Here is a 19,592-nt window from a genome sequence, read left to right as displayed (position 1 = left end):
CATTGTCTGATGTTGTTATGCAGCCTTCTAAAAAAATAAATGATTTAATTTAGGCTCCCAAGCTGTGGTTAAGGGTTGCATAACACTGGGAAAAAATGATGATGTCTAGGGAGATTTAAACCCCTGTTAGGGGAAAAAGTGGTTATATTCTTGCAGATCGAGAAGGGCATGTCTCCCGTGTCACTGATCCCAAGTTCTGGGCATAGGATGCTGCGCTGTTTTTCTGATTATGAGTATACAACACACTGAACTAAAGCCTCAGCATGCAGTTTCATTTCTGTATCAGGCATCTGTACGCTTTTATCTGGGGGAGCTCAGTCAGTAAGTGCTGTTGATTTATTCTGGTCGGGGGAGGAAGAAAGTTGAAGGCGGCAAACTTCTCTGTGAGAGGGAGCATTCGCCACCGCAGCTGCAGGTGTGAAGGTCTGTGCAGTAGGTGGGCTCTAGCTGTGCAATAGCTGGGCTCAGCTGTGCATCTCTAGAAGATGCCTGCAGGCACACAGGCTGTTGCATTTGATAGTTTGCCCTTTTGAAGTGTAAAATATTTTCTTTTCCGGAGTTAAAAACCACCACATTTCCCAGACTAGGAAGATAGTATTTAATTGCAAAAGAGAGCATTTAGGGAAGATATTTATTTCAGGTCCTGTAGTAAACACCTCTGTAAAAGAGGGTTTCATTTACAGAGTAGTTATTTCTTTTTTAAGCACGGTGTAAAGCAGTGTTTGTTAGGTGCAGCCTTAGGCAAGGCAAACTGGTTTGGAAATACTTGTGGCTTTGCAGAAAGGAATCTTTAAATGAACTGCAAATGATAACTGGTTTCAGAAGCATATTTGTTGTTAAAAGCAATTCTCAGGGTTTTCTAGTGGAGGGACAGCGTTTAGAAAATGCTAAGCATGTTTTGGTGCCATAGCAAACAAAACAGGAAAAAATATGTGCAATACATATTTTCACCATACATGCGTCACGTAGGTGGGAACAATAACTGAAAATAATCTTCCATAGAAAACATTTTCAAGATGTAAATATGTGAATCTGAGGAGTGCCATTCTCTCACATCACGTACAAACTGACTTTCAGGAAGATACTTTTTTTTGCAATTGCCACCTGATGAAACTCTTGCTGGACTGCTTTTGATCATGGCTTAAATTCCAACAAAATTAAAACCAACACGGAGATCCCACTGAGCGTGGGATTCCAACACTGAAGATGCAAAGCAGAGCTGGGCAGGGCTTTCAGTAGCAGAGCACAGCCACTTAGGCTTGGGAATTGCTTCCCTTCATCTTGTAGAACCGAGGGCTGTAAAAGGTAATGACAGCGATTTAAAGTAAAAATTAACTATTTCAGTTATTGTGATTGTCACAAATACCGCGTTGTTTTTTTTAATTAATGTGTGAACACAAAGCATCGCGCCTCTCATCTGAACTCTTCAACGTGAACTTTTTAACCTTCACTGGGTTATGAGGGAGGGGGTTTCACAGCATTTGAAGATCTCAGGTGTTACCAACACATGTGTGAGGACTGAGGGACAAAAAGGAGTCCTGGAAGCTCATAAAGAATTTACTTCCAAAACCCACGTTTGTCCAGATGTGACAGAGAAACGGGACTATGGAAGCATGGCCGGGCCTGGCGAGGCGGGGCGGGCCTGGCCGCCGTCGCCACGGCAACGCCGTAAGCAGCCGCAGCGTCCCCTCCCCCGCCGCAAACTCGTTCTCGCGAGACTTGGCCGGCCCGGCGCGGCGAGGCCGAGGCGCTCCGGGCCGTTTTCAAACCGACCGTAGCGGGGCCGCGGCCCGGCCACGAAATGGCGGAGAACGACAAGCCGGAGGCTGTGGCCGCCGCGCTGCAGCGGGGAGCGGAGGAGGCCGCCGTCGCCGGCCAGCAGCCACCGCAACAGCAGCAACCGCCACCGCAACAGCAGCCGCAACAACAGCCGCCGCAACGTGAGGAGGCCGCGGCGGCGACCGAGAGCGGCGGGGGCAGCGCAAATGGCGTCAAAATGTGTGTGCTGGGCCGAGCCGGGCCGGGCCGGAGGGTGCGGGGGGCGGCGCGGCCGAGGGGTGCGGGGTGTGGCGGGCCCGCCTAGGCCGCGGCGGCGGGAACGGGGCTGGCAGGCGGCTGGGCCTCTCCTCCCCGCAACCCGCCGGGCTCCTCCCCCGCCGCGGACCGCTCCGGGGCTAGAGAGCCGCCATACGTGTGAGGCGGCTGGGGCCTCGGTGATCTCGTTGGGTGTCCGTCCGGGGAGCTTCGGTGCGGGGCTGGAGGCCGAGTGGTGGGCCGGGCCTCCGGGGTGCTGAGATGGGCTCTGGCCCGGCACGGTGTGGCGGGAGCCGTGTCCAGAAGTGTGCTGGGACGTTTATATTTGTGTTTGCTTTTCCAGACGTGCTGTACTGTGCTTTGTAAAGACTTTGGGCTTCTCCTTTGTTGTTGTTGTTTGTTTTTGTGGAAATGCTCAGAAAGCCCTGTGGTGACTTATTTTACACAACATGCAAAGAAACCCACAAACTTTACTTGTAAAGAACAAAACAAGCATATACGAAGTATGTAAGCTGTCTCTTTTATTGTAAGTCCAGAAGGAACATAGTGCAGGAGAGCCAGAAATGCCAGGTCTCCAGAAAAAAGCAGTAAATGGCCTTGTGTGGGTTTGCTTGCTTTTGATGTCAGGCTTCAAGGATTGTAATTCTTTAGATGAAGTAGATTTTGGCCTCTTATTATTGAAGTCTCAGCTCCTCTTACAACCTCGTTTGCATCTTACAGGCAAAATATATGTTTTAGGAGGCCTTATATTAGAATACATCAAGGCTGTTGGAATCTGGGGTCTTTTAATGTGCTCTGTGCAGCCCAGGCATGCTCCATGCCTTTACTTGACTTTCAGGGAAATTCAGAGCTCTGCATTTCAGTAAAACAACATTTCTTCTGTTTTTTTTACTTCCCCTGAATCTGACCCTCAGCATTCAGAGTGCCTTAATTATTCTACCTTGACCAGAAGATTGTGACCTTTTTGCATTCTTTAAGGCATGAAGTATTTTATTACCTGTTGGCATTGCTACTGTTAAAATTATTTTTACGCGTCCCTTCTCCATTCAGCAGTTTTATTATTTTCCCTTTAGAACTAGTTGCATGCAAATAAAAAATCTCTATCAGTATGCAAGATAGGAATCAACAGGATCTAGACTGAAAATAACAGGACGTTCTTGGTAACAGAGTTTCAAATCTTAGTGTTTTGTGTACAGTTTCCAGTCTTTCATGAAACAGGTGTACAAAGGGTGAAGCCATCATTGTGGAGTTGAAATGTGCTGCCTAGAAGTGTATTTTAGTGCCAGGTTTGCTTAGCGCTCAGGTTGAGTTGAAGAGGAATCTAACTTTCAGCTTGCCCACCTCCCTAAATTTACTGTCTTGAGAAGAGGATCTGTTGAACACAACAAACTCAAACTGATGCATGTGTATTAGAATCACATGTTCAATTGTGGACTCTGCATTTCCATCTCTCTGTTATCTGTATGGCTATACAGATGCTTATGAGCAGAGGAAGGAAGTAAACATATTAAATATTTGATTAATACAAAAGGTGAAGAGTAAAAATTACTATTGTTTTTTTCTTTGAGATAATGGCAGTTTATAGTTTCCGAGCCTGTCGTTTCTGTGGCTTGTAGGTAATGAAGGGGACATTGTTTTGAATGTCTTCTTTTACTGAAAGTACTTTTCATGTGAGAGCTGCAACCACAAAACGGACTCTACCTCCAGATTGTTCACTTGCCCATTGATTTTGGCAGATGAATTTTGTAAGGATTGATTTTTTTTTTTTTTTTTAATCTCTATTTTCAGGAGACTGGTTGTGATTCCTAGACTAAATGAAGCGACTTCTGTTTCCCAGATTTAAGAATTTATGCAAGGCTTGCGTCCTCTCTGCTCTCCTACTGGTTCATACAGTCAGTTGTCATAGAGCCAGTGGATTCTCTCTTTGGAGACCTGGCACTTCCTGTGTATGACATTAAACATGCCGGGGCTGTTTCATAATCCTTTAAGCAGGAAAGAACTTAAAAGGCTAAAGAGAATCTGTTGGTCTAATCCTGAAAACCAAGGAAGAGCTCTGGTTTTACTGAGGGTATCACAGTACATCAGTTTTGTCTTCACGAGTGGAACTGCCTTGGAATGAACAGGAACTGACTGGAAAGCTGAAACCCGACTCTCTCCCTCTTGGATCCCCCTTGCTCCTACCTGTTCCCTGCATTGTCCCACCCATTTCACTTCATTACACAGCCACACAGGAGATATAGTGCCATAGCAGACAGGATGGTGTGGAGGAGTGGTGGTGCAGTGGAAGCTGGAGAATGCTTGAGCTAGATAATGTGTTGTTGACTTGAATGTTTTAAATTTTACAAATACTTAACCCAAGTGGTGTCCTTGCGTTTCTCAGTTGCTAATCTTCTTTTAATCCACTAGTAAACACAAGGAGTATGAGGTTAATATCATATGAGTACTTCAAAATTTGAGAAAAAGTTGTGAGAGGAAAAATGTGCATGTTTGAAGTTATTCCTCTCTGAAAGGTGTCCAACTTTGAGTAGATAATACATTTAACTTAATGAAAGGCCATTTGCATATGTTCTGAGTGCAAAACTGTCACTTACTGTTAATAATTATGCAAAAAGAGCTGAAAATAATAATTTCAATACATAAAGGTTGGCAATCTTGCCATGTGCTATGGTTGTAAAATGAAAATGCTTGTTTTGTTTGGCTCATTTTACACTAGAAACCACCTGTAGTCAAAATGAAATCAAAGCAAAGCCTTCTGAAAAGCAGGAGGAATTGTAAAGAAAGTGCTGTTAATTAAGAAAGAGTGTTCACCGTCCGTCTCTGTAACAGTCTTCTGTGGGACACTGCCATGTTCTTGTTCTACTTTGAGTGGCTGGTGACAGCTCTTTAATATAAAAAGTCCTCTTGCACATGCTTTCAAGATTATTGTTAACTGCAGTGAGATTTGATCGAGTCACATACAGCATCTGCTTAGTGGATGTGTTTGTTTGGCTTCATTACTGGAGGCTTTCAGTGCAGTGGTTTGGGCACCTTGATCCTCTGTTAGCGTGCTCCACCTCACCATAGTAACACTTTCTCAAGTGCTGAAGACGTTTGGCTTTTGGTGTGGGTGTTTTATCTAGTTCTGTACATAGAATACAGTTGTACCGAAGTTGTGAAATGTGCTGCGTGAGAGGAGAGGAAGCATCCTGTCCTGGGGTTTTCATCTAAAAAATCGAACGTTTTTAAAAGGAAGGCAGCTGTTGTTGCTCCATTTTTGAAAGACAGAGGGCAAGAAAGAAATCTTTGTTGTTTTTAATGGATGATTCCTGGTGACTTAATTAGTCTTAGAGGCAAAGCATGTCTTAATAAACCTATTTCCTATGCGTTTAGAATGTTTTCAAGTTATAGTAGTGTTAAGCAGTGGAAATAAAAAGAGTATTTGTTCTGAATTAAATTCTAATTTCTCTAAAAGCAGTCAGACAGAATTTGTGGATAAAAAGTATTTGTGTGCGAAATAAAAGGTAATTTGCCTGCCAGGGTCGATTGTATGTATTTATTAATACACTGAATGAAGTATTCCAAGCTGTTCCATAAATTGGATTATTTCAACTCTTCTGTGGCAAATATCATGCAACTTTGCCAAGTATGAGTTGAAGTTCTTTGAAGTACCAAAGTATGGATGCTGTAGGCTATTTTTCATCTGATTTCTTGAATTTTGATCTTTGTAGTAGTTTTATAGCACCGTGTTCCTCAGTATTGACAGACTTCATGGAAAAGGGATGTAACTGAAGTAGCAAGATGTGATTTCTGAACTTATAATAGTGCCTCGCTCTCTTGTAACATTGATTTTTGTTCTAGGTAAAGCAACCTATTTTGAAACTACACTGATAGAATTGATGTATTGTTTTAAATTTAAAAGGAGGGCAACATCCGGGGAGTTCTGATAGCATAGAGTTATAGAGCTGGATGTGTTGCTGCTGTGTAGTTTTTTTGTAATTCGAGGTGAGACTAATGTTTGTTTATGTATTTATTTGGAATGTAGGGATAATGATGAGACGGCAAAAGAAGAGAAGGCACCAGTGAAAGAGAAGCATACAAAACCGAAGGCAATCCCTTCTCTTGGAAACAAGAATAGATTCCACCCCTATTCAAAGGAGAAGAACACAGGCAGTGCAGAGAAGAAGGCTATTAATCGTAATAGAGTTTTCATTAGCAACATCCCATATGACATGAAATGGCAAGCTATTAAAGATCTTATGAGAGAGAAAGGTAACTTATTCCTTATAATGCACTCCATGTAGAAAGGGAGGAAATACAATGTATATGTCCTTTGAGCCACACAGATTTGATTTGACTTTTTTTTTTTGGCCTCTACTTGGTACATCTATCTTCCTTCCCCCTCTTTCATCCGAGACAATTGCATTGCAGAGTAGGACTGGTAAACAAGGTATTCACAATCTTCTGCCATTCTGGTGTGACAGTAGAGAGTATATGCATGACCTCATGTCTTCTTAAAGAGATTGTTTCATTTAGTTGTAGTCTCGTAGATTTTTTTTTTAAAGGGCTACTGCATCTAAGCAACACATTTAGTGTGTTAACATATAATAAAGGATGTCTTTCAAAAGTTGTTTTGTATTTTTTGGTGGAATCTGGCTGTGGCATTAACTTTGTCTGCATTGTCACTACTGCCACGACTGTTTGTCTGGAGATTTATATTAAAAGCTTGTTATTATTGTTGCAGTTCTGATAGAGTGATCTTAATACCCCGGACTTTTTATTGCAAGTTTTGGGGAATCTAATGCTAACATTTGACTTCTGCAAAAAGCTAGTTCTGTGTTCTTTCTTGAAAAAATAGATTCTTCAAAAGTAATGCAAAGCACACCTGGCTTTTAGGCTGTGAAAAATGCCCAAAAACCCCTTCTGTAACTGCTGGTGTATCTGTTGTAAGGTGACGTGACTATTTGATTGGTTTACTTACTGAAACTTCCTACTTTAGAAAGTGAGTGGCTTGCTGTGAAATATTTGATGTGTAAATTTGGTTATTATTGAAGGCAAACTTATGATTGAAGATATTCAGGTAGAAAGTCACCTTAAAACAGGTGTTGTGAGTAGGATGACAAATGTTACACTTTTCAGTGAACGTTGACGTTTCATTTGTTAGGTTAAGGGACTGTGTATATCTGAATTTGTTCACCAACTATATCATACTGGCCAAAATATGATCTGTAGTATGAATTAGGTTAAATATAGTTGTTTGTTTTTAGATTTTGAGAATGTGGCTGCTGCATATTTCTGAAAATTAGCTAAATTATATAGCCTTTGACAGGAGGTATGTTGGTCTGGTTTTGATTGTTGGTGAATAATAGGTGTTTCTCTGTAGAGTTGTGCACAGGGGCACAGAAAAGAAAGATGCTGGTGTTTAAATGCATTGTCTCTTGGTATTTTCCCTTTGTATGTCTTATGTAGTTGGTGAGGTTACATACGTGGAGCTGTTTAAGGATGCTGAAGGAAAATCAAGGGTAAGTGCCGTGGGCAACAATCTGCTAGAGGTTTAAAAGTTCCTCAGCAGTTTTATTTTTGTATAATACCTGTACCAGTTATTGGAAAGTAAGTTTCATTTTCACACTGATTTCATTAAGATAGCTTTGAGGTTTCTGTATTAGAAATAGTCTGACGCATTCACAACTCAACTAGCACAACAACTCAAACTAGCTGGCTGTAAAGGACAAAATACTTCTGTAAATGTTAACAAATGGCATTTACTCTTAACTCTTCTTTTTAGCCAACATCTTTGTTTTGGTACAAATCCCTTTTATTAAAGGATGCTCAGTAAATTGCTGATTTTTTTTAAAAAATGTTATTAGTGTAGCATTCTCTTCTTGGGACAAGAAGTATAAAATATTAGTTAAGAATATACCGTTTGAAGTGCCTGATTTGACAGCTTTGTATGGTTGGTACTCTAAACACTGGATTAATGCATTTGCTTTTTTAAAAACTAAATGGGTGGTGATGGTTGGTAACCAACAGAGTACCAGCAGCAATGAGGTACTAAAAGTGAAGATTGTTAAAGCTCCTCTGTCTTAAAACGAGTCTAAAGTTTGGCCAACAGTAGATCCAAACCTGCAGTGAGAACATGAGAAACGCAGGTTTGAGTCTTTACTGAAGTTGTAACAGTAGTTGTAAATGACTTTCTTCAACGCTTGCTAAAAAGAATTCATGCTTTCAGCTTTGCTTCACTTAAAGCAATCCTAAACTCTCTGGTTTATTAGAAGGATTCTGGTGCAGCCAAAAATGTTACCTTTTTACAAAGTAATCTCTCAAGTATGTTAGTAATACTGAAAAGGTATGCAGACACCTTGTTCATTGTTCTTATACATTTGGTGTATGTGGAGTTGAATTTTGCAGTCAGTGGGCAGTGTTTAATGGCACAATGAGTGTTTTGATTGGTTTTTGGTTATGTTCTGGGTGTTTTTTCCTTCCACCCCTTCCCTCCCTCCCCCCCAGTTTTCCTTACACAGATCTGTGTGGCATTTTTCTATAGTTCAATTCTGGTTTGGCTCAAAGAGAACCAAATATAGTATAATGCATTTGAATGATATGTATGTTGAGAAAGGAGGAGAAATTCAGCTTGGCTACCAGTAAAGATCGTTTATTATAAATTTTGAAGCTGAAAATAACTTGATGAATAGTTATTTAACAGGATCTTTAATCTATAATACACTAACATACGTGCTGACTGACTTTTCTTTTTTCTTTCCTCTTTGCATATAATTACAAATCATCGTGGCTGTAGGGTTGTGGGTAAGTTTCTCTTTCTATGTGCACATAAATGCACTATTAACCAAGCATTCTGTCAATTTTAATATTTTTATACTTTATTTTAATACTCCAAATGTTTTTGTTCCCTCTAAGTGTGGTTGAATTCAAAGATGAAGAATTTGTTAAGAAAGCGTTAGAAACTATGAACAAATATGATCTTAGTGGAAGACCACTGAATATTAAAGAGGTATGATTACTGTTGTTGCTTTTAATACAAAATTCTGAAGATAGTCTTCTGTTCTAGTGACGTGAGTGTCTTAGTTGTGTAACTTTCAATTTAGTTTTTTATGACACTTTCTGAATGGACTGAAGTGCCTGCTGGCTTGCAGAAAGTCTTGATACAACGCCGAGTGATCTGACAAAAAGTGTGTTGTACAGCTAAAACTATTTAATGCTATTCTCCTTTTAAACAACTTTATCTTTATCTTCATATTCTTACCTGTGTTGTCTTCTGCTGCTATGTTCATATTCCTTACCTGCTTCAAACAGGAGTTGGAGAAGAATGAGCTGCTTGTGAGACTACTTTGTATCTGTACAGATGGACTGAAAGTAGAGAATTTATGCTGATTTGGAAAGTGAAATTAATGACAGGATTTTTATTGTAGTGTTGTAGCATATACAGTGGCGCAATTCTTTGTCCTGTTGCAGCTTTAATAATGGTATCAAATCAAAAAAGCTATTTAAATTTATTCAGTTCTTGGAAAAAGGTGGTAGACTGACAGTCCTTTAGATTGAAATCTTTTCTACTTGTCCATAGGCTAGGTACAGCAAGTGAAGTGGCAGTGCACGCTTCCTCAACAAGTGCTTTGCCAATATGACTCAACCCTCATCTGAAAGGACCCACCTCTAGAGGTGAGGGAATTAGGTCTCCATGCTCATTCAGTTCTTGATCCCTCTGGTATGGACAGGGATGTTAGTTGATAGTTTTGATGGGCTTATGTAGAATTTCAAATAGAAAGTTTTTGTTTGTTACCAGTCTTGTTACTGATTATTAAGTTGGCTTAATTTTTGCGCGTGTTGCAGGATCCTGAAGGTGAACATGCTCGCAGGGCATTACAGCGTGGAGGAGGACAATTTGCAGGAGGACATGGACCTGATATTGCACCTGGATTGATGAATTTACCACCTTCTATTGTCAATAATCCAAACATTCCTCCTGAGGTTATCAGTAACTTGCAGGCAGGCAGACTTGGGTCCACTATTTTTGTTGCAAATGTAAGTTTAAAAATGTATTTTGAAACTGTAGTACCTGATCTTAGTAAAAATATCTTTTATTCATGTGTAATCCAGTTTTAATAGGAGAGGAAATGAGAAATCTTAGTTCACAGTCAGTATATTCAACTAAAAATGAAAAATATTACCCAGGTTTTGGATATGAAAGATGCATTCCAATTTTAAAATTGGCATGGATTTTTAATTATTGCACAGTCATATATATCAATTTAAAAATACGCTTAATACATATTTTCAATATCTACAAGTGCATTTCTTCATTATTTTTTTTAACTCAATATACAATTTGTTTATTATTATTTCTTGCTGGTTACTTTAGACGAACCTAAACCGTTGGGATGCTTATTTCATCAGCTCTTTACTTGCACAAATGTAAGAGAGAGGCTGTGCTGTGTCTGCAGGGGGACATATGGGTGTATGTCTGCTCTTTGCAATAACCCATCCATTTCCCATGCCAGTACGATAATCAAAACAGTGAAATAGACACACATAGCATAACTTGATGTTTTTAGTTATCATTTTTGTTTGACTTTGTTGTAGTGTGTGTATGTTTAAAGAAAAAATCCTTTCTGTTTACATCAAGCATTTTGAGAATCTGAAGATTTCCTGCAGTGTAGGAAATATTCCAAATTTAATCGTAGAACGGGGATGTATGCTTATATATTTCTGTCTGTAAGCTTGACTTTAAAGTTGGTTGGAAGAAACTAAAAGAGGTATTCAGCATTGCTGGAACTGTAAAGCGTGCAGACATCAAAGAAGATAAAGATGGCAAGAGTCGAGGAATGGGAACAGTCACCTTTGAACAAGCAATTGAAGCTGTTCAAGCAATATGTATCCTTGGTTTTGGGGAATAAAAAAGGACCAAGTATGGATTAGTCTTTATTTAAGGTTCCTTATAGCACAGTTTTGCAAATTGTGCTTACTTGCTTTCTAGCTACTATAAAGGGCTAGGTCTTACAATATGCAGATCAATTTTTGTAATACTGACTAAATTTGCTTCTAGATTGTAAAAAGATGTCTGTGGTGATGTTGAACAAATTTAAAATACATAAAAATGTGACACCTGTGAATTCGGCTTTGTAGTCCTAACAGTCTTTGTATTGGCCTTTGAATTGGCATACTGAAGATCAGTTGAGGAAGAGGGAAAAAACTAAAAGTGATACATAATTTTTACAGTGGTTCTTTTGAAATAATTAAATTGACTTTTGTAGTTAGATTCCTTGACTTGTGTTTCTTAAGCTATGTTCAATGGACAATTCCTGTTTGACAGACCTATGCATGTAAAAATGGTAAGTTGCTCTCATTTCTTTTTACCTTACATCTCTCTGCCACAGTATTGAAGGAATCATAGCATAGCATCCTTGTTTTTTATCAGGATGACAAATCAGTCCCTCATGAAGATTTCCGCGTTGTGGACAGCAAAGCTCCTCAGTTACCTCGTGAGTATACTGTTTTTTCACTCTTTGCACTTGTGCATGTTTCTCTGAAAGTACTGCCACCTATTTATTTCCATGGAAACTGCAAAAGATACAAAGGAGCACAACAATGCTATTTGGTTGAGAGCAAATTCTCAACTACGAAGCGTTTTTTGACATAGTTGCCACCTTTAGCTATGCATTTTGTGCTTGTAAAAATTTCCATGGCTATCTAAAATGTGGCTTATCTTTCATATTGCTGTCACCACTGCTGAGCACCACCACCTTGCTATGCAACCGTCTGCTGTTCGGTCTCTGTAAACATTCAGCTAGTATCAGTGAATGTCAGCAGGTGCTATTTTTTCTGCATGGGGGAATTCAGTGACACACCTTTCCTTCATGTACACTTCCATGTCAGACATCGTTTTGTCAGACTACCCCTCTGCTGCCACCTGTTGTATGGTAACAAAATGTAAGGGAATAATGGTGGGAAGGTTCAACCTTTACTGCCATACCACTGACGTCTGCTTTTGATGTCATGGCCTAGTGTAATAAAATAGAAGGCATTACTTTCAGAGCAGCTCACATAATATTGATTTGGTCTTGGAACTGTTTAGTAATAGTTTTGCTTACAGTGATCTCCTTATGCTGAAAATCTTTCTTATATTCATAGCTTTTCTTTCTTTTCTTTTTTTTTTTTTTTGAAGGTGGTCTTGGTGGCATTGGTATGGGACTTGGACCAGGTGGGCAGCCCATTAGTGCAACACAATTGAGCATGGGTGGTGGAATGGGGAACATGGGTCCAGGAGGTAAAGCCATGTTCTTCGTTTTTAAGTTTCAGAGCTGTTAAGTTTATAATTGTCATTTTGGTGTTTGGAAGAATGACATGCTCTTGTCAAGGCAATCCTTGCATAGTGTGTTTTTTGAGACACTTTTAGAAATACATCAGGATCTTACCTGTGTTCTAAACGGCGTTTGTTTCTTTGATTTAAAGGTATGGGAATAGATGGTCCTGGTTTTGGCGGAATGAATAGAATGGGAGGCGGTACGTGCAGTGAATATCTTTGTACTATGTATTTTTTAAATATCGGATAGGAAAACATTCTTCCTTATTTTACAGGGCTTCCTGGATTTCGCGGAATGGAAGGCATGCCTAATATGGGAGGATTTGGAGTCAGCCGAATGGGAGGTGGGTGAGCACTCATAGGTTTCTACTCTGTGAGCTTTATTAAAAGCTCTTTCTTCAGATGGAGATGAGTAATGTAGATGAATTCAAAGGAAGTGTGGGCAGTGGCATGGATGGAAACATAGGAGTTGGTATGAAAGGTGCCTCTGACTGGTGGATTAAACCTGCTTCTGTCTGAACAGCAGCTATGAAACAAGTGTTGTATCGCCATCAACTTAGATGTATATGACAGAATTTTTCTGGTTTGTGCATTATTCTCTACAGAAATGTTCCGTGGTGGAATGGGAGGAAACATGGACAGAGATTTTGCTCGTAGTGAGATGGCATTGAACCGTGGTTTTGGAGATTCTTTTGGAAGGATGGGTATGGTAACTGTTAAAGTCCCTGTGGCAAATTTCAGTAATACTGAAAGAGTTTTAATGGGGGGGAAAAGTAAGAGGTGCGGTTTCATTTGGCCATCTTCCTCTGTCTCACTGGTTGTTATTATAAAGATGTTTATTAATTTAAGGATATTTTTGTTTATTATGGTTACCTCTGAAGATGGGAGTTAAAATGTTTTTTTTAATCTGTAACATAGAAGTAGTGATTTGAGGAAAGCATTGTGCTTCAGACCGTTAATGTGCCAGACATTATATCATTCAGATGTTAAAACGTATTGGCAATCCCGAACAAGCTGTTCATTCACTACCTTTGTAACTTCCAGGAGCCTTCTTTTGCAAAGACATGCTGGAAAATCGTTCTTACTGCAAATCACGTAGCACTGGAGAGAAATGGTGGATTTCGGTTCCCTCAGTTTTCTTAGTTTTCTTCCAACCTTTTCTCATGCAGCTCAGAACAGGATCTCCTGGCCTCTTCTGAAAATGAGCCAGCTTTTTTTTTTTTTTTTTTTTAAATAAATGATGTCAAGTTCATTTTTGCTACTTTTTGCTTCCCTCAAATGAGATGCTCTTCTATCTTTATAGAGGTTGAGCGGCCTGGAAGCAGTTAACACTGGAACCTTCTTCACTTTGTTACTACATTCTTACTGGGATGAGTCCATTATAGGAGCCACTCTTTCTTTTTTTCCCTGCCAGCCCCTCCCTGTGCTCCACACCTCAGTTCACTACTGTGAAAGTACTGCTGTGTTAAGATTGATGGGCTCTAGGAAGAATGCAACTCATAGGCTTTTGGGGGAGAAAGAGGGTTGTTAATTTGGACAAGTCTCAACGAAAGTTAACTGCTATGTGCTTCTCTACAACTACTGGTAATTGTGTAGCAAGTAGTAGGTATGTAGTAAGGTTATCAATTAAATTAGTCATAGCGACTTGGAATTAAGGTCTTTAAAAATTGAGTGTATGCTTTCACTATGTGTACTTGCAACATAGGATGAACATCTGTTTCTTCAGTTGTAATTCAGAGCCAGTTCAGTTAGAAATGCTTGTACAAGAGGACTCAAAAGTCTATTAGATGTAATATACCCTCTTTGGCCTAATGAATAAGTACTAAGTATTCCTCATATGCAAACTATCGGGAGTAATCCTGCTGGTGTTGAACAACCATAGTTTCTTGAACAGATTGGTCCATATTTCTTTGAAGTCTCTCTAACAGCGTGTCTTCTGTGAGGAGGAAACTGTTTCTCCCAAGAGACTGACAGGGAACCACTGCTGCTGTTTTGAACTGTATACAGAAAATGAATCTGATGGAAGATGAAAAGCCTTTGTAGAAAATATCTGCTGTTACCTTTCTTAGATAGTGAGGCAGTGGTGTCCAGCCCAAATTAGCCAGCTGTTGATCAGTTTTATCGTAAGTAAAAAACAGAGCTATTTCTTTTAGGGAGAAAATCAAGCAAGAAAAATGTAGTAACAGTTCCAGAGTCATCTGCAAGTTCCCACTTCGTTACTTATAGGTTAAAAACTGAAATGATTATGCTACCTATATCCAGAAACATTGCCTGTTTTTTTAGGAAGCTCTTCTATCAGTTCGGTACCACTGTTAGACCTGTGATCTCCAGAATGCTTTTTGTAGAAACAAGGTTTGTTGGAACTAATTTTGTCAGGTTTGTTCCACAGAACAAATGGGAGCGTTTGTTCTGAGGTCTGCATGGCCTCTTACTCTGTTTGGCATTTACATGAATGTAGTTCTTTGAGTTTTTGCAATTTTAGAAGCTCCCTCAGGATTATTTTACTGAATCATAGCACTTCAATAGAGTCAGTTTTTTCTTTCTTTTTTTTTTTTTCATTGAGCCCCACTTTCTAGAATCGGTTTCTGACACTGTTCTGGAGGTTTCATGGTTTTGCCTGGCACTTTTTAATTAGTATTGCTTTTCTTTCTCTTTTTTTCCCCTACCCAGTTCTATGAACTCTGCATTCATATACAGTAAAGACAGGCTTTGAGAGACAGTTCCAGCTTTTACATGAGTTTCTTTAGAGTGGGAGGAACTAGGGCATTTCTACATAGTAAGGTTCAAATAGCATGAACCCTTCAGCCTTGACAATGGGGCTGCTACTCCCAACGTGGGAAATGGCTCATTTAGTTTAAGGTGTTTACACTGCTAGCAGAGTGGAGAAAAACTGCCTAGAAGGAAAATCAGAGCAGCTTACATCTCGTAATAGGGAAGGAAGAGGTAAAGTTACTTGCTGGGTATTTCCTACTTAGCTCATGTAACCAAGGCACAGGCTAAAGTGTTCTGTGGAAAAGAATTGCTGGGAAACACTGAGATCAGTGTGCTTAATCGTTGTGTGCCTTGCTGTTGTCACTATCTGGCAGTTTCAGTGTATGTCACTTTATTTTTTATCTGTTTAGGTGGTGCAATGATTGGTGTTTTTGCCGGAGGAATGGGAGCACCTAGAATGGGCCCAGTAGGATCTGGAATGAGTAGGTTTACTTGTTTCCATAGAACCTAAATGCACAGGCAATGTAATGATCTGGCTGTTGTACATGCAGTTGTTTCAGCAGATTTGTACTGCAGCGTTTGGTCAGTGTCAGAACTCTATTGCATGTGACTGCAAGTCTAATAGTTGTTAAAGCTGTTCTGTTAAGGTGAAATTTCATTTAGCAAGTTTTCCTCTAGTCTTTTCCTTAAACATACAGGTTTTAAATAGTTTGAGCTTGTAGAGAGGAAGGAGAAGTGATTGAAGTAAACTTATGTTCTAGAAAAAAGATGAATGGGCAAAATGAATTGTGTGAACTTGATGAAGCCGAGCTCAGTTATTTCGTAATCTCTTGAGTTGCACATTATCACTCAGTTCAACTTTGTGCAAAGCTCAGATACTAAGTTTATACTAGGGCAAATATCTCAGTTCCTCAAGCTAGAGCACACGAGAAACTAAAATCTTGCTAGTGGCAATCTCAAGAGACAGAGTTAGAAGGTCCCTTGTGATCTTGATAAGCTTGTTTTACATTAATTTTTAATTATGAATCCAGAAAAACCAGCGTACAGGATATTTGAATGCCATTGATCTTGGTTCTTTATATAATGTACTTCAGTATATTCTATTGCATGTATCATGGGAAAATCCGTACTCTTCACAGGACTTGCAGTCATGTCTGCTCTTTGCATAATATGCTTTTTCTCTAAGACTGTCACTGAGCGTGGTGCGGCTGCATTGAGTAAAGCTGAGTGTTTAGTTTTCTTCAATTGACAGTAGTGTGTATGAGTGGCAGAAGAAAAATAACTTCTTTATAATATACTTATGCATTTATTATTAATAAAATACATTATTATTATTATCCTCTTTCTGTAGGTGGTGGAATGGGTGGTATGAACAGTATGCCTGGAGGAATGGGGATGGATCGGATGAGTTCTGGCTTTGATCGAATGGGACCAGCTATGGGTGGAGGCCTGGACAGGAACATTGATATAGACCGAGGATTTGTGCCCGGCCCAATGGGAGGTGCCATGAAAGAGAGATTGGGCTCTAAAGGCAACCAGATATTTGTGAGAAATGTAAGTGTTTGAGTACAGGGAAGCTCTAAGCTTATTTTGTGTGCATGTTTCGCTACATGCTTTCTCCTGTCGTAATCTTTTGCTAGTAATAAATATTTTTAAATTCTAGCTCCCTTTTGACTTGACCTGGCAGAAGCTAAAGGAGAAATTCAGTCAGTGTGGTATGTATGCAACTCTTACATCTACTCAGCTCCACTGACTTCATGTTTTGTATGATGTTCTTCAGATAAGGACAGTTTTATAAATAATTTTTAGGTTTGAGAATATGTGAGACTAAGGTACAACATGGGCTATGCTGACTGAGAGTGCTAATCTGCTATAAACTTTAACCCATTCTATTAATAAAATTACCCTTTTAGGGTTTTTTTTGCTTTTTTTTTTTTTTAATAGGAATAAGGTCTCCTCTGGTATGTAATGAAATGTTTATTTTGAGACAAGTGTTTGTAGGGGTGTCAGTGTGTCCAGGCTATACATTATTTCCAGTAATGTTACTGCATCAAAGCAGAGTTAATAACTTTGCTAAAGCAGCAGATCTTTTTATGCAAGTAGGTGATTCTGATAAGCATGTTTGCAGGCTGTAATGTCACGCCTTCTGTTGTGAAATGAAAGCCCTTCTTTTTTGTAAGATACAGGAGTACTGTGAATATCCAGTAATTCTTTCTCTAATCAACTTGTACGTAGAAATATGAGGGTGAGTTTAATTTTTTTGAAATCTCACTTTCAGAATGGTATAACTTGATGTAATTGAATATAACACTTCAGAATTAAATAACTGGATTGTGGATGGCTTTACTGACTTTGGGAGAGAGGAAAAGAAAGAATTCAAAATGTTCTGCTGTGATATCTAAGGGAGTCTTCATACAGTAATGCGTAGAGTAGAAATATTTTAGACCTTGCGGTAGTACTGTGAAAAAACTCAATGTTCAAATGTATTTAGTGGTTACAGGAACTCAGTGTGCTTATGTTCCAGGACTGAAAGTTCTTCAATTATAGCCAGATCTGGTGCACCAGCTCGTTAGAGAGGAGTTCCTTGTTTTCCCCCTATTATCAGGACTGTGTGCTGCTAAAATTCTGGAAGCTGGAAGTCATTATCCTAGTGTTGTACTGGGATACTACTCTGATAAAGGATCACATAAACCTTCACCTCTTTTAAAAACAAAACATGCAGCAGAGTTGTTTAATTCACGTTCAGTATTAGACTTACACAGTTATGTAAACTTGTTAATCAAGTTAATCTAAAACCAACAAGGTGTTGTTCACTTTTGATTTTGCTTCAGAAATTTTTCAGGGATTCTTGCGTTCTCTTTTCTTGCCATCCACCTCCTGCCTTGATTTGAATGGATATGTGAAATAAGTTCTTGTGCAAATGGATGTAACTGTTCTCTGCTAAAACACACACAAGTAGTTAAGAATTCTTGAAGTACAGCTTCTTGTGCAGATACAATTGTAGCATTGAGTGACATATGATAGGAACACTGTGTTTCAGTACAGTTATTTATACTCTGCCGTCATCAACTTAGTGCTACACTTGCAGTTATGCTAAGGAATTAGATTGTTTTCTGAGAAATTGATAGAAGCAAACAGGTTTTCTTTTTTTGTCTTAATTACCTAGGCAACTCTCAGAGTTCTGAATTTTTTTTTGGTTCTTTCTGCCTACTGTTAGGTCCAGCGATTATGTTGAGTGTTTTTTAAGACTGATAAGCACAAATATAAACAACAAACACACAAAGTCCATGTCTCCATGTTTACTTATGATGCTGGAATGAAAGTGATTTCTTTCAGTGAAAGGCCAGCCTTCTATTTTATGACATTTAAATATAAAAAGGCATGTATTTTAGGGGAGAATTTCTTGTTCATTGCCATTTCTTGGCAAATGAGTGCTCAAGAGTGGAGTGCATCTCTGGCATCTACGTAGACATGTTGCCTCCAGGGTTGAGTATCCAAACTCGAGCAAACACTAAAAGAATTGGGAAGTGCATGTTGTTTTTTTTTTTTTGCTCTGCAACTTCTTTGCAAAATTACAAGATCGTTGTGGTTGGTTGATAATATTACTGTGATTGTCATACTAGAGTGAACATGGTGGACAAGATTGAACTGTCATTCATTCAAAATACGTCCATTAGTCACTCTTCTGGCAATATGACTCTGTGAATGAAATGTGGAAATTTCCCTTAGATTTTTAGGGTGTTTGTTTCCAACTTGATGTCAAGTTAAGGCATACTTCATCTTAGTTAAGTTTAGAGCAAAGTTGAAAGAGTGGGTCATAATTTGGATTCTTCACTGCTGTTCTGATTTGTCTCATTCCCTGAATCAGTGAATATGCCGTAAGTCTAAAAATGCTATTATTGTATGTTTCCCAAATTATACTTACTCTGCTCTTTTATCACTTCTAATTAGTTCTTTAAGTTTATAGTACACTGAAGGCTTCAAATAACTGCTGTTTAACTTGTTTATTCAGGTCATGTAATGTTTGCAGAAATAAAAATGGAGAATGGAAAATCAAAAGGCTGTGGAACAGTCAGATTTGACTCGCCAGAATCTGCTGAAAAGGCCTGTAGGATAATGAACGGCATAAAAATCAGTGGCAGAGAAATTGATGTACGCTTGGATCGCAATGCATAACTTAAAACTGTGTTCAGGAACATTCCTATGTCTGTTTAGCTTCTCTATCCTAGTAAGTCATTTTTAGTAACATTGTATGCTTACGAAAGCTGTAAAAAGGAACTTTTAAATCCCACCAGCCTTTAACAGTATAGTGTTTAATATACTGTGATACTTGTTAACTGAATCTTACTATGTTTGGTTTTTAAAGACAATTAGCCTGATTTTTTTTGTTGGTTTTTGAAGAGGCACTGAGCACCTGTAGGTTCCGTTAGACTATGGGAACTTTGGATGCTTGGCGCCTTTGGAAAATTAGGCCAAGTGTCTCTCTCTAGTCATTCAGTTTAAATGAATGGTTATACTGTTTTTAATAAAATAAGCCATTTTCTCTGTTAAGATT

The 19,592-nt window shown here is 39.0% G+C and overlaps 1 protein-coding gene across 1 annotated transcript; it reads left to right on the top strand.

Moving 5' to 3' along the window:
- Positions 1-1,681: 1,681 nt before the first annotated feature.
- Positions 1,682-19,588, top strand: MYEF2 (myelin expression factor 2). Its single transcript, XM_085233547.1, has 17 exons — positions 1,682-1,998; positions 6,056-6,282; positions 7,480-7,532; positions 8,807-8,814; positions 8,926-9,019; positions 9,856-10,047; positions 10,743-10,896; positions 11,305-11,354; positions 11,441-11,504; positions 12,188-12,289; positions 12,475-12,525; positions 12,601-12,669; positions 12,931-13,029; positions 15,448-15,519; positions 16,389-16,591; positions 16,701-16,752; positions 19,050-19,588. Exons 1-17 carry the CDS (start codon positions 1,802-1,804, stop codon positions 19,211-19,213), a joined length of 1,851 nt encoding a protein of 616 aa, XP_085089673.1. The 5' UTR covers positions 1,682-1,801; the 3' UTR covers positions 19,214-19,588.
- Positions 19,589-19,592: the final 4 nt, after the last annotated feature.

The sequence above is a fragment of the Meleagris gallopavo genome, chromosome 12 (assembly GCF_905368555.1).
Source record: "Meleagris gallopavo chromosome 12, MGAL_WU_HG_1.1, whole genome shotgun sequence".
Classification (NCBI taxonomy): domain Eukaryota; kingdom Metazoa; phylum Chordata; class Aves; order Galliformes; family Phasianidae; genus Meleagris; species Meleagris gallopavo.
Note: the sequence above shows the minus strand (reverse complement) of the source record. Positions and strands in the feature narration are given on the sequence as shown.